Source organism: Lissotriton vulgaris, chromosome 1_1 (genome assembly GCF_964263255.1).
Source record: "Lissotriton vulgaris chromosome 1_1, aLisVul1.2, whole genome shotgun sequence".
Lineage (NCBI taxonomy): Eukaryota > Metazoa > Chordata > Amphibia > Caudata > Salamandridae > Lissotriton > Lissotriton vulgaris.
In genome coordinates, this window is record NC_141685.1 from 1,014,806,359 (window position 1) to 1,014,826,303 (window position 19,945).

Here is a 19,945-nt window from a genome sequence, read left to right on the forward strand (position 1 = left end):
CAAGGGCTACCTCTACAGAACAGATACATTAAGATACAGAAAGAGTACACTTTGAGAATGGAAATTCCTGGGTGTAAGTGAACTGCTGAAACGTTAAAGTGTTCATCCTCCATAGAGACAAAGGCAGAGCTTGTTCAGAAGCCCTGGGATTAGGAGAGTTGAGGAGATCTCTTTTCCACAGTGTTAGCAGATTGTTCTGAAATTAAGGCAGTAAATTGATTCTGAACAAGCTCAGTGAGAAGAGCTTCATGAATGTAGACGCAAATTGTGGGAACTTGGATTAGGGTACAACATTTAATGATGGCAAAGCAGAGTTCACTATATCTGAATGAGGCAAAAGGACTGGAAGAGCTGGAGATATTGGAATCAATGACTAGTTAGTCCTAGATAAAGTTCTAACATGGACTTTGAAAATGTCAGAGTCTTTGGACTGTCATGCACTTTGAAATGTTAGGTCACGAAATACTGCAGTGAAGCAGATAACTGGGATGAATGTCCTTTAAAAAAAGGTCAGAAGACCAATCTGAAGTACACAAAGAGAATGTAAATCCCCGACACAGCCTTTTGCCTCACATGGTATTGGACCTGGCCCTTTCTAAGACCGCAGAATGATGTTCTTAAGCCTTTGGCAGACATTCTGAGAATTATTTTGGGGGAAGGGGTCAACAATGGTTTGAAATCTAGATAGTAGTTTATACTATTAAATAGCTAAGGAGAGGAGTTGGCCTAACGGCTAGGGTGGTCAACCTCGAATCTGGGGAACTCGGTTAGAGTCTCGGCAATGACTCTGAATATCCTGTGATTCTGGGCACATCACTTAATCACTTAATCTCCCCGTGCCCCAAAAAAAGGAATGTGTCCTCCTGTAACGCAACTGGTGCTATGTAAAGCACTCTGATACCCGATACCTTCGGGTCAAGTTTGCGATATATAAAACTCCGTAAAATAAAATAAAATTAAAAGATAGCTAGGCCACAGGCTAACATTCCTATCCAGCAATTATATTTTTTATCGAGGTGGCAAATTAGCTTAGGTAATTTACTTAAATAGGATGGATTGTTGACACTTTTTTGCTGCGCTACAGCCTCATGGGTCTCAGTCCCTGAATCGGCTCTAAAGACCATCCAGGAGATGGAATTCACCAGAGGATGGAGTAGGGCAGCCCACAAACCAAACCAGGCCACCGCACCTCAAGGACACCCAACTGTCACAAGCACAGACCTGGGCTTGAACCCCTCACCTTACACCTTTAACCCACCTCTCTTCTGTATGCTAAGAAGAGGTACAAATAGAGGTAGACCTGAAAACCAGCTTCCCCATCTGCAGGTCCACTAGGGAACCCTCCAAACAGGCGTAAACAAAGGAAGGAGCATGACAGAGGCATGAGAACATGGTGCAATAAGCATCAGACTATTCTCTTCTACCTCAAGCTGAAAGGGGCTGACTAAGGTGGAGTTCCAGAAAGACAAAATAGCATGGATACTTCCACAGGCTGGGCTCAGCTCCTGCTTGAATGAACTCCGCTCCACTCGGAGTTTCTTCTCAACCGGTCAGCAAACCAAGCTCCAGGACCCACTGCTCCTTGGCCCCTGTAAGCTAGGGCACTGCATCAGCACGCCACCCATCAGTATGCCTTCCGCCTGCCAACAGCACTTGGTGTCAGTGATTCTCCTCTCAGCGCTCACCCTCAGCACATTTCCTCTCCGCCTACATGATACGAGCGACAAAGGTAACTCAAGGTAGCAATGCCATTATCACAGAAGATACTTCAGCTCACGTTTGACAGTTTAATAGGAGGGACTGGCTTTTATTGCAGGGAGAACGGAGTGTTGTACATCGATCACACTCCCTAAATATGCTTGTTCATGTTTTTTTCATTTTTTAAATCAAGATATGGGTTATAAGAAGGTAGCAGCCTAAACTCTGAATGGAACCGGATCTACCCCAGCTCGCGAGTGTATGGACAGAACAATGAGGTATTCTGGAATGTAAAGCTTTATGTAAGATGGAGATTTAAAAATGTTCCTGTATTCAATGATAAGCTAACTGAGTTACCAGGACCAGTGTAAGGTGCTCCTGCAAGAAACCTTGCAGCCACATTAAACATAGTCCTTATTAGAGCTAGGTGAAGTTTGGGACATACATCAGTAGAGTGCTGCGACAGTCAATCTCATATCAACTGAGGTGTGTACCACCAAACTGCAACTGCACTCAAGGATGAAAGGCTACAAACCCTTGTGAAGTCTGATTTGACATTGTGTTCTTTGGCTATGGAATTTATATAAGTATAGATGTTTGGGGTTGTGTACAGGATAAGTCATGCAGACTTGATACAGTCAATCAAACCGGGATACAGCCAAAAATGTGGAGTATGTGCACCTAGATTTGCACTTTAATCAGACCCTCCAGAATTTTGCAATTTACAAAAAGAAAGTGCAAAATCAGGACCCTTATTAAAAATGCAGCGATATTTACTAAAGCAATTGCAAAATCTGAAACCCTTTGATCAACCCTTTGGGCAGGGCTGGAATTCTCCGCGGGGCGGGCGAATTCCATGCGTGTGGAAATCAGACGGCCCCCGGCCGTCCGACGCACACGCCCACCGTGACTTCGGACGGCCTGGGGCCTTTCGACACATGCAGGGGGTTAACTTTTCTTTTATTGACCCTGTACTGCCACACTGGCTCAATAAAAAGAGACTTGGCAGGAAAGAGGTGTTTTCCTACACTGTTTCTACAGCCAGGAGCAAAACCAAAGACTGCAGGAGACCAGGACTAAACAGGCACGTTAATGTCCCAGCCTCCTTTAACAGACTTTGGTCTGTAACAGCACCCATCATGCACAATTAATGTTAAATACAGTTGCAGCAGACAGAGAAAGACTAGTGGGGCGGGTGGAGGGGTCCTGGGGAGGGGGCCGGAAGCCACGCAGGGGTGGGTAACAGCAAGGCAGGGGGGCTAATAATAAAAGAAAAAAACAATACTTACCTGGTGCTGCCAGCTGCCTTGCGCTCCTCTGTTCCAGGTCCCAGCAGCCCCTGGGACAGCATCAGACTCCCCATCCAATCCCCACACTACTCTCAAGCACAAGAGCAGTGTGGGGATTGGCCTACGCGGGCTGGGGCTTGCTTAGGCACAGGGAGTCTTTGCTGTTTCTCCAGTCTGGCTGTACATAACGTCTGGGTTGGAAAACCTAAGGGCGCATGTAAATGCAGCCAAGCTGATATGCGCACTTAAATGTGCGCATGTATCGCTCCTTCCCCTCCCATGGCCTGACCCCACCCCTCCTTGAACACGCTGGCTCAAAGGCAGCAGCAGAAAAATATAACAATAGTAAAATATTATTTTATTTTTCAGCTGCTGGCTCTGAGCCAGTGGCGCGACGCTCCTCTGCCATTGCTGAGGAGCCACAGCTAGTTAAATATACTGTGCTGGAGTGGAGATGTTACTTTTGCGCCCTCCACACCCCTTAATATAAGGGGCGAGGAATGCGGAGTGGGCTCCCTTCAGCACCAAGTATTTGATGCTGGGAAGCATGACGCCAGCGTGGTGACAGAGCGGCAGAATTTTAAATCTGCACTCTGTCTCCAAGCATTTGTTTCCCAGCTTAGTCGTGCAGTGCTGGTGCCACATTTGTGCCAAGGTATTTTTGAGACAGGCGCATAGAGGGCCCATTGCAAAAATACGGTAAATTTAGCTTATTTGGCCACAATTATTTTCTTAGAAGGCAGGCAAATTTGGAAAATCAGACTGCAAATCCTGGGCGGTCTGGTTGTTACCCTATTAATTTAATAGGGTGCTAAGGTGGAAGTTCCACTTTGACAGGGCTTAGCTTCGGAAGTCGGATAGACTCCAGACTTGCTTGGGCCAAAAATGTGAAGGATAAAGAGTGCGAGCTAGACATTTAGGATTACTGGGAGCAGTTCCATTCTGCTGCATCACAACACAATTGTCTTTCAGCAGCCTCTAGTAACCATCTTCGTCCCCAGCTACTGTCTTAGAAGTACTTCTAGGGAAAAATAATTTTTTTTGATCACACACGCAACCTTTATTTTTTATTCTGCAGTGCATTTTGCATCAAATACCAGTAATCTATGGGTGTTTATAAACGGACACTGTCAAAATTGGGCCTTACCTATGGAAACAATATCTCCTGCAATGATCTCGTCACTGGAGATGGGTCGCCACTTCCTGTTTCTATACACCTAAAAAGCAAAAATATTCAAGAGAAAAATCAAAGATGAAACAATGTCAATTTGTGGCCTTTTGACTCTAAACCAGAAACAAATGATGCTGCAAAAAGGTTCAGACTGGAAACAAACCACCAGGAAGATTTATTTTGATTTTAATCACAATATTAAACCAGTGTTGTTGTTGTGATAATTCAAGAGCAGTATATTTCAAAAGGGAACACCATGAAACTTAAAGGCTCTGGAAACAATTAGCTAAGTTAGTTAGTGTTTCCATGCAACACTGGTCCCTACTAAAAAGTTTTTTTTTTAAATTGACAACAGAAACATCATAATGTGACTTTGCTACTTCCCCAGAAATTCCGAACTGGTCAAGAATGACAACACCTAATTTGCAGGGTGCCAAGAAGTACAACATGTTCGTTTGCGGAACCTACGAAAATTTTAAGCTTTCTGGTAAAATCCCAATCCAACAGCAGTCATCCATAGATTCACATGCTTGGATTTTTTTCCCTGTGTTGGAGACAGCCCCTGCAAGGAAATACCTCCTTTTGTATGATCACCTCCCACAGCAAAACTTCCAAATTATTATTTTTACTGTGGATAAGTTTGTTGTCCCATTGGCTAACTTGGCATTACCGGATGACCACAGCTAACTCTGAATTGGACTACTAAATGGGTACTTCAAGGTATCAAATTGATTGTGCCATTTAATAAGACTTGGTACCCAAGTTGAATTTAATGTCACTTTTATGGAACAGCAATCTTTAGAAAGTTGACACTCTGTAGACTAGTTTGTCCAATGACCTCACGGATGCTGGCCACCAAATAGTTTACTGCCCTCATAGGGAGTAGTGTTAACAACTCCCAGGCTTCGGAAAAATGGTAGCCTGCTACAGAGATGACTGTCACATCCCCCTTGCAGGAAGCCACTCAGGGTGTTGGCCCGAAAGATGAGCATCAAAAGCGAAGACGCCATTAGTGAGAATATGGCTATCCCGCACTTGAGAGGTTGCCCCTTTGTTCAGGTAGACAAGCTGGTAGAGGAAACAGAGAGGGGAGATCACTGCAGGAAATTGATTTTCCTTTGAGCATACAGCCCAGCAGTAGCCACACCTCTAGGGTGGGCTACCAAGCTCCTAACATCCAAGGAAGGGTTCAGAAATGTTGGGAGTGTGCAGAATAAATATATATATATATATATAAAAGATCTTTATTTGGCTTATTCACAGTGGAAAAACCATAAAAGAGACAGATAATATCGTACATTACATAATTGCATAGTAAAAAAATACACACGTTACATAACATTTCATATAAAATTCATTTAGCAGTTAAAAAAGGAGTTAATCGAAATATGTAGAAACCCGCTCAAAGTGGGCTTGCTGAGGACTTTTAGAGATTATTTCTATGTTTCATAATGCATTTTAAAAAATTACTAACAAAGTAACAGACATTTTCCGTTTCCAGCATTTGGAGTCTTAAGAGGGCGGGTCTGCATTGTCTCAACCCCCAAGTTCTTAATATCGGCAGTAGCCAGATCTTTCTGTGGGCTTGATGAAATTTACAAAGCAGGATCACATGCAAGTTAGAGTGTGTTGATAAGCCATCACACGGGCAGGGCGGGAGTGTAGCATTTCAACAGTTTTGTAGCGGAAAAGTGACCATTCTAAAAAATGTGTTTAGCCTAAATCTTGTAATTAGCATTCTTTCGTAAATTGATGTTTGCAGTGCCAAATACGGATGGATGCCATAGGCTATTTGGATCATGTTCGCATGTGTAACTGCCGTTTTTGATGAGTTGGATGCAAGTCTTAAGGATTCCAAGTGTCTTAATGCTTCCTGTTTAAGGTCTTTTTTAGAGATGTCTGTTATGGATACTGGGTCCAGGTAGTAATTCTCCAATCCTAAGTCATTAAAAAAAATTCTAACGTAAAGGAGCCACTTTATTTTTAAAGAATTGTCCAGGTTCATTGAATCAGCAATGATGGTTTGAGTCAGTGCGTTTTTATCTGATTTCCAGATACGACGCCACAACATCAATGGTTCTATTTTGATTAGGTCCTCTATATAGGGTATGCCTAATTCTAAATGGATTGCATAAGTTGAGGTACCTTTGGGAGTGGCTAATAGGAATCTCAAGAAGGCATTTTCTGCCTTCTGAATAGAGCTGGTGTCAGTGTAGCCCCAGACTCCCGCACCATATGTTGCGATTGCCTGGCATTTAGCATTATAAATCTTTAGTAGCTCCACTGGTGGCCTTTTTCCTAGTCTCTGAGAAAAGCTCGTTAGAGCAGCAATTGATCTCTTAAATAAATGTGCCCTTGTGTTCACTGCTGGCTTGCAAGTCAATTGGTCATCTATCATAACCCCCAAATAGGGATATTGAGGGGTAGCTTCAAGCTTTTGGTTATCAAGCTGAATGGGTTTTATTCTTTTCTGACCCCTACCAGCCGTCATTACGAACGTTTTCTTCACGTTCACCATTAGATCAAGGTTGCCCATAAAGGTTGTGTACCTATTCAATGATTTCTGGAGCTCACGAGGAGTTCGTGCGAGGATGACAGCGTCATCCGCATAGAGCAGGGCTGGAATCAGGCGTCGGTTTATGCGTGGGAGGTCCTGAGCCCCCCTCAACATCTCCCCCTCCAGACCATTAGTATAGAGTGAGAAGAGGAAGGGGGCCAGGACGCATCCCTGCCTGACTCCACGCCCTACACTAAACGGGGACGTCAGCTCTCCGTTTAGGCTAAAACGCACTCTGGACTATGACCCGGTATAGAGCTCTCTTAGGAAGTCCAAAAGGGGGAGGTCTACTCCCAATTGGGCTAGGACCTTCCACAGCTTTGCGTGCGAGACGCAGTCAAAAGCTGCGGATAGGTCGACAAAGACCATATAGATCTTAGTTGGTGTGGCCTGGGTATATTTGCCCATTATTAGGGTGAGGTTAAGGACCTGCTCTAATGTACCAAAGCCCTCGCGAAAGCCAAATTGAATGTCAGAGATAATGCCTAGGTCCTCACTCCACTGCTGAAGACGCTCTAGGATGACTCTCCCCACTACTTTCCCAAGCGAATCCAGCAGTGAAATTGGCCGGTAACATTTTGCATCTTGGCGGTCCCCCTTTTTGAAAATGGGGACCATTATTGATTTAGTCCAAGAGCTTAGGATTCCCTCATTTGCGGCCGCTGTACAGACTCTCGTTAAAATGGGGGCCCAGAGGTCTAGGTTACTTTTAAAGAAGTCCACTGGGACCCCATCGGGACCTGGTGCCTTGCCTGGTTTACTGTTCTGCAAAGCCTCCAAGAGATCTGGGATGTCAAAGGGAAGCAAGATAGGGTACTGGGCTTTTAGGGGCAATGGGTCTGTAGGTGAAGTGTTTTTGAAGATCTCCGCGAAATGTGTAACCCAAGTTTTTTCATCAATGGCGACTTCTATTTTTGGGATGCCAGTTTCTGAGAGATATGGAGTTCTAACTGTGCGCCAAAAAAGCTCACTATTTTTTGAGACTGCGCCCTTATGGAGGTCGTCCCAACGTTTTTGCTTAAGTTGGGCAGTTCTCAGCTTTCGTTCCCCTATATATTGACGCCTTAAGAGTTGGATTTGGGCTGCGTCACGTGGTTTATTGTGGAGTGCTGATTTTAATTTTGTTAATGCGGCTGTGCAATTATGATTAAACCATTTCTGTTTTGCGGTACGGTTTGCTTTAGGTTTTGTGGTAAGTAGGTCCTTTGTGGAATCTAAAATTTGTTTAAAGTTTGTTAGGACTTCCTTGTGACTTGATGCAAGGTCTAGACATTTTACAATATTTGAATAGGTCAGAGTTATTAATTTTTTTGTTATTTCAGTAGGATTAATTTTTGCCCATTTAATTGTGAATCCATTATGTTTACCGACCTCAATTTTATTCTGTGTGAGGGTGGTCGCTATATCTGATTTGTGGAAGGTGCTTACTGGCATATAAAGCTTGATCGTTAAGGCTGAGTGATCACTAAGAGGATTAACAATGACCCCGAAATCCTTAACTATGTTCATCAGGCCGGGGGAAAGAAATATAAAATCAACTGTGGTTTGATGGCCTCTGCCCACGTAAGTCGGACTGAATTTGTTAGGGTCTGCATCGTGATAATTAACAATATGCATATCCAAATCCGAAAGAACAGCGTTAATGGTGTTTCCCACTTTGTTGTGTACAAAGTGCGCTAACGGGGCACCGAGTTCGTCCACTATCCCACAACACAGTGGGTTAGTCATTGTACAGGGATGGAGGTTGAAATCTCCTCCCCAAATTAAGTGGGTTGCCTCTTTGCCAGATCTCCATTGGTAGAATTGTTTTAATTTATCATGTAGGCTTGTGAGGAGAGTTATGAAATTTTCTTCCGATAGATTATTATATACATTAGTCAAGATGATTGTTTCTTTATTCACAAGGGTTAATGAGAGAATTTGGTGGTTAGGATCCTGAGAAAGTGTAACCACTTTGTTGAGTGATAGGGTGTTTGCTATGTAGATTATTAACCCACCTTTGGATCTTCCCATTAGGCTGGTTAATGCTGGTACAAAATGGGTTTTATAACCTTGTAAATGTAGTTCTTCTGATAACCAGGTCTCTTGGAGACAGATTATTTGGTATGGTTTTAGGAAGTTTTGCGCAGATCCATCCTCGATTTTACTTCGAAGGCCTGCGGTGTTCCAATAGAGTATTGTAATTGGGGAGAGCTCATCATTTAGTTGTTCTATTGAGGTTATGGCTTCCGCATTTCTAAAACCTGAGGGGATAATCGAGATCTGTGGAGGAGAGGAAGCGTGATGGTCGTTGGGTAGGATTTCTGTTAGTGGTCAGTCGACCATTTCTAGGCCACTATACCTGTTGTATAACGGGATGTTGTGCCATGGATCCCACCGGGATTGGTCTCTGGATAGCGGCCATTGTGTGTGGGGTCTTCTATCTTCCCATCGTCCACCCTGATGGCGTTGTCTTACTGTGTGCCAGGAAAAATCAGGCTCATAAATGTTGGGGGGGCCGTGGTATCTAGGATTTGGTAAATCGTCCTGCCTGGGGAATGGAACGGACCAGGGTGGCTCTTGCTCCTGGATAAATCCGTCCACTTGCCTAAAGGGATAGAAAAAGGAGAGTGACTTGATCTTAATACCTCCATTTGAGGCAATATCTTCCCATGCGCAGACATAGTCCGCTATGCGTGGGTCCTCAAAAGTAATCGCTATACAGTCCCCGGGGATCGTCTTCCTGGTACTACCCACCCATGGAACTCTAGCAACGGATCTAATCCTTCCACGCCAGGTGGATGGAATCGGGCGATTGGTCTGGAGCCAATGCTGGGCCTTATTTTTTAAGGACCAAACGGGTTCCGAACTAAGATCAGCTAATTCGGGGACGCCAGCCATGACCACCACATACGGTGAAGCCTCGGGAGGGAAATCTGCTGGGAGTCTTGGGGGACCAAAATTCTTTGCAGTGTTTCTCTTGGGCCTATCCGAGGGGGGTTTTGGAGCTGGGGCCTGAAGGGCCGGTGTTTTAGTTAATGGTTTATTTGCATTTTTACCAAGGGTTTTATTCACAGAACTATTAGGTGCCACTGGAGTTGGGGCGGATATAAGTGCCGCACCTGGGGAGGTCAGTGTGATTGTCTGTTGTGAATTATTAGTAGTACTCGGGACAGTAGCAATTTTTGGTGTTTTTGCTAAGTTTGGTGTATTGTTGTTAGTGGGCACGTTGGGCGTTGTTATCCGAAGAGTCTTTTGTTGGGGATTGAGCGAGGGTGGATTTGCGTTGGCAGTTTTAGTAATAGCTGGTTTTTTAATATTAGCTCCTCCTGCTTTTTGTGGGCCTGGTAAGAGGGTTGAGTATTGGGTTTTTAAAAATTTAGAGATTTGTGACTCCAACTGTGCTAATCGCTGTTCTAGGGGTTGTAATGCTTGTTTAAATGTGCTGGCTATATTGGTCAGTGTTAGTTCAGGGACCTCCATATCACTCAAGTCCACTTGGGCTTGTGTGAGAGAGGGAGGGTCCGGAACTCTCGGAAACGATGTTTCCTTCTCGGATTGATGAACTGACGCTAAGATCTCTATTTGAACTAATCTATCCTCTCGATCTTGTGGGATGCTAGGTGGCTGCGTCGGGTTATTTAATGTGTTAAGATTGGTGGACACCCTTTTCTTACTAATAGCTCCCTCCCTCCTACCCCTTTCTATTCTTTTGTCTGTGGAGGAAATTTGTGGAGATGTTAGCGGGAGTAGATCCGGTGTTTTTTCTAAGTCAAAGCTGAGCTGTGAGTCCGCAAGCTGGGATACTGATAAATCTACTGTGTTTGGTAAGCTGCGTCTCTCTCGTGTTGGGGCTACCTCAGCATTTGACGCTCCTATGGCTGGGGATCTTGCTTCCGCCAGGATACCTAGTGAGGATCTTTTGGCGAATGCCAGATCCAGGGAGACCCTTTCTTCCATCATTGAAATGCTTTGGTCTATAAATGTGTTAGCCTTCGTTAGGAAGTCGTCCATAGGGCCAAGCAGTTTACCCACCGAACTCGGGGCTTTAGTTTTAGTTTTGGATCCTCTTGTAAGAACCATTATTGTTAGGCTGTGATTCGGATGGTGTTACTAGAGAAGGAATAGAGTGTATCCAGATGGAAATGTCAGAGTGGTGGCCCAGTCCAGTCTCTTGCGTCCTCGAACTGCCTCAAACGGCCCGCTCTTTGCCCGGTCTTCGCCCCGGGCTCCGACCCGGGCGCGACCCGCGTCGCGTTGGAGGTTATTTGCTTAAATGGAAGAGTTAATGGGCGTGGCCGCCGGGGGAAGAGGCACCAGCTGCAAGGTGCGGTGGTTTCTGGGCCTCGCAGTCCCCCGGTAGGCTTTTCCAGGAGACAGCCTACCAGATGCACTACAACCTGGGCGGGTCGCGCTGAGAGCGAGTTGATTTACCGCCGAATGCAGTAACGCTCCCACCAGCCGACCTCTGCCTCAGGGAATGCGCTACAGTTCGTGGTCAAGAAGCAGATCCTCAGGTGATTTGAAAAATCGGGTCAGTGAGCGGCACCCGCGCAGCGGGTGTCGCGAAAAGTTATAGGAAAAGGGCCAATTAGATGGGCGTGGCCGCCGGGGGAAGAGGCACCAGCTGCAAGGTGCGGTGGTTTCTGGGCCTCGCAGTCCCCCGGTAGGCTTTTCCAGGAGACAGCCTACCAGATGCACTACAACCTGGGCGGGTCGCGCTGAGAGCGAGTTGACTTACCGCCGAATGCAGTAACGCTCCCACCAGCCGACCTCTGCCTCAGGGAATGCGCTACAGTTCGTGGTCAAGAAGCAGATCCTCAGGTGATTTGAAAATCGGGTCAGTGAGCGGCACCCGCGCAGCGGGTGTCGCGAAAAGTTATAGGAAAAGGGCCAATTAGATGGGCGTGGCCGCCGGGGGAAGAGGCACCAGCTGCAAGGTGCGGTGGTTTCTGGGCCTCGCAGTCCCCCGGTAGGCTTTTCCAGGAGACAGCCTACCAGATGCACTACAACCTGGGCGGGTCGCGCTGAGAGCGAGTTGACTTACCGCCGAATGCAGTAACGCTCCCACCAGCCGACCTCTGCCTCAGGGAATGCGCTACAGTTCGTGGTCAAGAAGCAGAATAGTGCATCCCTGTGAATGCTAGGTGCTACACATAGCCGGAAGTTGTCACAAGGCGGGAGGCATTGTGGTAGCCCACTGGCTAGATACCGCATCACCCGCCTTCCTTGGCACTTTCTGGGCATAAATATGGCACCACTGGGACTCTGAACCTCAGATCATGACGGAACAGCAAAAAAGGACTGTCTTGCTGACCCCTGGACCTCGCAGAAGAGGCTGCACCATCTGCTTGTGTTACAGAAGAGGGCTATAAATGTGGTTCCTGATTCGAGGTAAAGACACTACTAAGTGACTTCTTTGACTGTTGCTAGTTCCAGGGGGTCAGCTGACCCCCCTCTGGAACTAGCACCAGAGTTATTAAAGCTGAAGAAGCCCCACCTGGCAAGTTGGTAGCCACATTCCTGGAATTGTTGCCCTGGGCACTCAGAGATTGATCCTTGATGGACATGTGTTGCACCGGATTCTGCTGGGCCTGGGAGTGTCATCCTAGTCCTGATTAGTCACCTCTAAAAGGCTGCAAGCGTCCCCCAAAGGATACTACTGGACTCACTTTTCACAGCAGCAGCTGGCCTTCTACTGGCTCAAAGAGGACTTTGAGGGAACGGGGCCTCTGTGGCTAAAGTCGCCCCACCTCATCTGTGGACCAGGCAAAAGCCGCAATGACACCCCTGATGACCGTACAGCACCTAGAGCATCCTCAGCAACCTGCATCCCCAGCGTCAGGACCACTCCATTAAAGTCTATAGTGATTTTAATGCAAAGCGTAGAACTGGACTTGAGACTACTTTGGGGACCAGTAACTGCCCAGATACTCTCGAGGGGCCTTCCTGACCTTCTCCCTGTCAGATTTGGCTACACCACGCGAGCCGGAGTAGTCTAGCACTACTCCTTCAAACTTTTCAAAAGTTTCTAAACATTGCAGTTACCAATGCTTGTTTGAGCTTTAGAATAAAAAGCTGTGATTTACGCTTTACTTAAAAATCTATATCTCTGGAACCCATCCGTGAATTTTGCTCATCTTAGTGTCAAAAAAATGAAGGAAAATATAATCCTATTTTTATAAATTAATTTCGGATTTCTTTGTTGTGTGTGACTTTATTTCGTGGTTTGATGCTCTCTAATGCTTTACACCAGTTTCTTTGTTTAAGCCTTGCTGCTCAAAGCCACAGCTACACAGGGTTGAGCTAAACGTTTTTCCAAACGAGCATGACTGGGCCAAGACAGTTTTGCAAGTGTATTGCACCATATAATACCCCACAATCCTCACAGCCGTGCCACTGACAAACACCGAGGGAGCTTTTTACATATAGGGCTATAAATGTAAATGCTGGAGAATGCTAGACATCGTGCAATACGTTCTTTCATTCATACAAACACCTTTCTCTTGAGATATACACAGGCAAAAGACAATGCTCATGCTAGCCATGCTCAGAACCAGATTGATCGGAGGTGAATGCTGCACAACGCCACATTTTTCTCATATCCTTTAACTTCAAAGAGTGCACCATCTCACACTGTGAAAAGTCAGATTGACGTCAGAGTCTAAACTTCCTGTAAAGTTTTGGGCAAAACAAAGGTGTGAAATGGAAATGTTAAGCAACAAACGAGTGAACCATACTGTGCCAATTGTCTTATACACATGATTATCTTTAATCTGCAGATATACAAGTTACTGACACTCAATCGGTTAAGCACAAAAGGAGTTTTTCAGAACAATTAGGTGTTTCTGATCCAAACATTATACAACACTATCATCTCTGCGGTGTAAAAAGCAAGTTCAAAACAACTTTTGTCTCTTTTCTCTGTAAGCTGACTAAACATTCACAGCACGGTTTACCCCTGCCTAGTAGGATTAATGTCTTCACGGTGTCATATTTATCCACAAATGTAACAACTAGTGTCACGAACAACTCCTGATTGGAGTATATCAGGGCACTGTTTTTAATACAACAGAATCAAATGCACTACTGCTAAAAATCAGCTGGGTTTAAGGGCTTTACAAATTAAGCTCAATTTCTTCCAAAATAAACTGACCTGTATCAGGTAGGGCTTGTTTCCCATTTTACGGATCTCCGACATGTTTCTCATTTGCTGTTGAACCAAAGAGGCTTCGAAGGCCACTAACATGAAGAGAGTGAAGATGCTGTAATACCAGTATTCGTCCAGGCACCATAGGCCCACGCAGAACACCTGCAGATGAGAAGAAAGCAATGCGGCCTGAAACATGTGGTGCCACGCCTGTTAACAAGCACAATGGGCTGAATAAATGTGACACCCATTATGGCATAGTACACAAAGCACACTTTAATGCTGTGCATTTCTACTTATTAAAGTCGGATGTAGAGCTATACAACTCTACACGTCTAAAAATACTGTTTCCACAGATCAACGCTTGTTTTAGAGCGTCAGGAGATGGGGCATTAGGTCAAGTATTCAAATTCTGTTTGTAGTGCATGCTTCTCCCCTCAAATACACAGAAAGGGGGGACGATCGGACAATGCTTCTCAAAAGGTACATTAAATAGCTGTAAATCAAGCTTTCAACCTTCAAATCAAAAGCTCAAATTCCAGAAGGAAAACTCAAGAGCTCATCCTTCCAAATTGTTAGAATGACTACAAATAGGATTTAGCAATAGTTGCATTTACAGATTATGGAAACTAGTGGGACTTAAAATAAGGAGAATGGCTGAGCAATCTGAACATTTGTGCTTTCCAGAGGCGGAGAGCTTGAGGCCAAGAGCTTGAATCCCAGCCAGGAAGATGATAGGCAGCATGCCCCAGATGTAGATGCTGAAACTGGCCACTACCATCTTCACTGCTTGAAGGTGGCCCTCACGTGGATAAGTTGAGCTGGGAACATTTAGCTTAGTCCGGGTCAGGGTTGAGAGACTCCATCCCCACCAAACCTTGGTCGGTAGGATATGCAGATATTTAAGGTGCTATGGTGCCCAAACGAACAGGAAGAAAACGACAGCCCTTAAAAGAGGTAGGGTCCAAATAATCTTTAAGCCCGAGAGGGCCAAAAGTCTAGCAATAAGGGACATGAGGGCCTTAAGGGAGACATCAAGGATTGTGAGCGTAAGCAAAATATCGTAGCATATACCAATAATTTAGTCTGCCCCACTGATGTGTGGCTGCTGGAGATGTTCAGGTCGTGGCGGATGGCGACCGCCAAACAATCGATTGCCAGTAGGAGTAATAGCAGTGAGAGGGGGTAGCCTTGACTGGTTCCCCACTGTACAGGGAAAGTAATAGGAAGCCTCTGCAGTTGACCTGCGCTGTACGAGTGGAGTACAGCCACCTTACTTTCACAGTGAAGTCCTTACCGATGTAGAATCCATGCAGGGCGCAGAACATATACTCCCATTTGAAGTGGTCAAACTCCTTCTCAGCATATAAGGCAGAGGTCTTCAAACTTATTGATGCAGAAACCCCCCTGTCAAAAGATCTTAAGCATAAGGATCCCCTCCTTACAGAAAGTCCTAGAACTTGGTCCTTCTCATCATTGCCAACTATCGACAACCATAAACGCCCCCAATTCCCACAGCAAATCATTTTTACACTGGGGAAATAAATTAAACTGTGTTTAGCAAAACAAAGGTCAGTGAGAGTGGGGGCGTGGTCAAAGGTGTGGCTATAACAAAGATCCTCAAATATGAGGTATTGACGTAGGGCAGCACGGCAAGTGTTCTTGCTGCACTGTCCTACGCCAATGTGAAAGGGCGCACAAATTGCTGCCTAAAGCAAACATAGGCAGGATTATTTTTGTGAAGGAAGGGGCACATTCCTGCAAAAAATGAATCCTGAGAGGGCTTTTGCTCTTTCTATGTGTGCTGCAGAATGCTGAGGAACACAAAGAAAGAGGAAAATCGAGGAGAAATGAAATCATTTATCATAGTTACACCTGCTGTGGGGAGGCGTAAGGTTTTGGCGTTACCCCAGGTTTACATGGTTTTACAAATCTGGGGCGGTGTCAAAATCCCTGGGTGTTGCATGGGAACACACACTGCAATGACTATGGAAAGCCTACTTGACATAGTGTAAGGCAATGCAGTGACTAGCGCTGTTTGTCTTAGACCATATCTATGAGGCCATGCAAAGTCATGCAGGGTGACTGTGTCATCTCATAGATATGATTGAGATGCTTGTGCCGCCAAAGCTTAAAAGAAATATGACGCTCCAGCAGAGCAAGCCTCTCATAAATCAGCCCCAACACATTTTGTTAGTTTTTTAGGTCTTTCACCATCAGGTAACTACATAAAAAACAAGCAATTGGCATAGCAAATATGTCTCGAATTTGGGACCTTATAAGTGTTTAGCCATGCAACAGTTAATGTTGTTGCACCAAGGATATTCTTCTGCATAACTAAATACTTATAGGGTCCAAAAAGCGAGACCTATTGGCTATGCCAATGCTGGTTTGTTTTTTGTTGCTGTTTTGTTTAAGTTGCCAGATCTACAATAGCTGGACAAGGTTTTTGTTAACATTCAGAGCAATGAAAACAAGTTCATTTGATGCAAAGAACTGTTATTTCCATTCTGGTTGCAGGAAGCAGTCAGTCACGGGGGTGTGGGGGCTGCCTACCTGTGCGCATGCGCCAAACTTTGCAAATGAGAAAATGCCTGGTGCAGGCACAATTTACAAGTGTGGAGTGAGTGAGCCCCAGGCAGCATGACTCACTCACGCAGGAGTTCATGCACTGCACCTGCATACGGTTTAAGGAAACTCGACCCACTCCCCCCCAGGCATCGAACACATATTGACCAAGATACTCTGAGAAGAGCCTGCCTGCTGCACGTACGGCTGGTGGTGTGTGTGCCCGGTGAAAGCGTGCACTGACGGCTGGTGGTGTGTGTGCCCGGTGAAAGCGTGCACTGACGGCTGGTGGTGTGTGTGCCTGGTGGTAGTGTGTGTGCCTGGTGGTAGTGTGTGTGCCTGGTGGTAGTGTGTGTGCCTGGTGGTAGTGTGTGTGCCTGGTGGTAGTGTGTGTGCCTGGTGGTAGTGTGTGTGCCTGGTGGTAGTGTGTGTGCCTGGTGGTAGTGTGTGTGCCTGGTGGATGCGTGCACGGATGGCTGGTAGTGTGTGACAGCTGGTAGTGTGCGACGGCTGGTAGTGTGCGACGGCTGGCAGTGTGCGACGGCTGGCAGTGTGCGACGGCTGGCAGTGTGCGACGGCTGGCAGTGTGCGACGGCTGGCAGTGTGCGACGGCTGGCAGTGTGCGACGGCTGGCAGTGTGCGACGGCTGGCAGTGTGCGACGGCTGGCAGTGTGCGACGGCTGGCAGTGTGCGACGGCTGGCAGTGTGCGACGGCTGGCAGTGTGCGACGGCTGGCAGTGTGCGACGGCTGGCAGTGTGCGACGGCTGGCAGTGTGCGACGGCTGGCAGTGTGTAACGGCTGGCAGTGTGTGACGGCTGGCAGTGTGTGACGGCTGGCAGTGTGTGACGGCTGGCAGTGTGTGACGGCTGGCAGTGTGTGTGTCTGGATTTGTGTGTGCCTGGATTTGTGTGTGCCTGGATTTGTGTGTGCCTGGATTTGTGTGTGCCTGGTGGTGTGTGCGGCTGGTGGTGTGTGCGGCTGGTGGAAGCGTGCACTGACTGCTGGTGGTGTGTGTGCCTGGTGGAAGCGTGCACTGACGGCTGGTGGTGTGTGTGCCTGGTGGAAGCGTGCGCTGTTGGTGTGTGTGCTGGTGGAAGCGTGCACTGACAGCTGGTGGTGTGTGCGCCTCGTGGAAGCGTGTACTGACAGCTAGTGGTGTGTGTGTGTGTGTGTGTGTACCCGGTGAAAGAATGCACTGACGGCTGGTGGTGTGTGTGTGCCTGGTGGAAGCGTGCACTGACGGCTAGTGGTGTGTGCCCGGTGAAAGCGTGCACTGACGGCTGTTGGGGTGTGTGCCTGGTGGAAGCGTGCACGGATGGCTGGTGGTGTGTGTGCTGGTGGAATCGTGCACTGACAGCTGGTGGTGTGTGTGCCTCGTGGAAGCGTGTACTGACAGCTAGTGGTGTGTGTGCCTGGAGGAAGCGTGCACTGATGGCTGGTGGTGTGTGTGCCCAGTGAAAGCGTGCACTGACGGCTGGTGGTGAGTGACGGCTGGTGGTGGGTGACGGCTGGTGGTGTGTGTGCCTGGTGAAAGCGTGTACTGACGGCTGGTGGTGTGTGTGCCTGGTGGAAGCGTGCACTGACGGCTGGTGGTGTGCGTGCCTGGTGGAAGCGTGCACTGACGGCTGGTGGTGGGTGACGGCTGGTAGTATGTGTGCCTGGTGAAAGCGTGTACTGACGGCTGGTGGTGTGTGTGCCTGGTGGAAGCGTGCCCTGACGGCTGGTGGGGTGGGTGTCTGGTGGAAGCGTGCACTGACGGCTGGTGGTGTGGGTGCCTGGTGGAAGTGTGCACCTGGTGGAAGCGTGCACCGACGACTGATGTGTGTGTGCCTGGTGGAAGCAGGAGCATTCACAGTGATGGAAGACACAAATTAAACGAACGAAGAGGGAGGGCGGAGTGCGAGCAGAGGAGCATGATTCACAGCTAGAAGACACAAATGAAGCTGACCAGGAGGAAGGGGGAAAAGAGAGAGGGGTAGCGGAAGCAGAGGAGCCTGATTCCAGCAATAAAAACACAGATGGCAGCTGTGCACGTGCACGAGCTCGTGAACGGAAGCTGTAGGCCAGCAAAAGCCTCTGGTGGCACTTTTAAAAGCCACTTACTAAATGTCTCCCAGAGACAGCGCATGCGCTGTCTCAGGCGATACCTAATAATGGATAGCTTAAATGAAAAACAAATTTACTCACTACGAAATGCACTGTAGTACATTATGAAACCTCTTATTTAATGCACTGCAGAGGACTGTGTATAACCAGATAGAGACAGAACTACATTTGGTTGGCACAGTGGAGAAAAGGGACTTGTGTATTTTTAGTGATATGAGGTCACAGCCTGTGACAGAAAGCACAGCGAATGTGTAAGTCGTTATTTTATACTTGCATTACACACATTATAATCTAGACTGCTACAAACTGTGCAAATAGTTTTAGGATAAAATGGAGCTTCCAAAATATAGATTCGAGTAATATTAGACCATAAATAATGCTTTTTTTTTGCATACCTGTCCTTGCAATACCTTCACAGGGGTACTAAGCACTGTGTAAATACAGTTATGGTTAAAAGCATGCACTTCACAGCCCAGTTGTTAACTCTTTGCACCACCATGCAAAAAAAACCCACATATTTGTCATCACAATGCTTGCAGTGATTCAAGCAATTAAAGCCAGAACCACTCCAAAGCACCCTTTACATTTGCAGATTAACTCCTATCGCACATTTGCATGTCATTAAGGCAAGCAGGCACCCTGGCATGAAGACTTACTTGAAGGATTGTTTTACCAGGACTCCTCGTATTACAGCAAATGAGACTCAATTAACTTCAGCTAAAGCATTTTAACGATCGGAATGAAGGGTTCGGGCCGCTGTCTTTGCCCAAAAGGAAAAGCACATTTTGTATTCCAGGCAGAAGTTAGGCCTGGAAATGCGCGTCCCTCTTCCCAGGACTCCACGTCCACCCCCCCCCCCCCCCCCCGCCCCCCCTCCCGGGGACTGCGTCCCACATATAGAAGACAGCTGATCCACGGACAAGGCCAGTGTTGCTTCCGGTCAGCCTTTGGCTATCCAGACTAGATGAGCTAGGGATAGTAAGTGATTCTGGGATGAAAGGGCCAGCAAAAATGTCACCTGCGATTGGTGGATTAGGGTTGGAATAACCTGCTTAAAGAGGGATGCAAGTATACGGTCTAGTATCTTGGTAACAGAATTTAATAAGGAGAGGCAGCAGTAATTGCTGCAGAGTAGAGAATCCCTGCCGGGCTTCAGGAGGACCGAAATGGATTCGTTGGGAGATGTGAGCAAAGGGCCCAGTGTCATTGGTCCCCTGAAAGACTGGGTGGAGGTAATCCACAGTCTCCCCCCTAAACCATCAATAAAACTTGCCCGGAAACGACCCCAGTAACTTATTATACAGGAGTCAGGAAATGGATTGTGAGATTTCCTCCTTGAAAATCTCGCCGTCTAAGAGAGTCCACCAGTCGGCTTTGAGGCTTGGCAGCAGAAGGGTGTCCAAGAACGTACTGATCCTGTTCGTAT

At 46.8% G+C, this 19,945-nt stretch overlaps 1 protein-coding gene across 1 annotated transcript in view; it reads right to left on the minus strand.

Moving 5' to 3' along the window:
- The window catches only part of ATP13A1 (ATPase 13A1), a 446,812-nt gene that overhangs the window by 317,163 nt on the left and 109,704 nt on the right, over nt 1–19,945 (minus strand). Inside the window, exons 5-6 of the mRNA XM_086961461.1 lie at nt 13,851–14,006; nt 4,135–4,204 (exon numbers count right to left, since the gene is read on the minus strand). Of these exons, the coding sequence (XP_086817587.1) occupies nt 4,135–4,204; nt 13,851–14,006 (226 nt within the window). The remainder of the gene's footprint in view (nt 1–4,134; nt 4,205–13,850; nt 14,007–19,945) is intronic.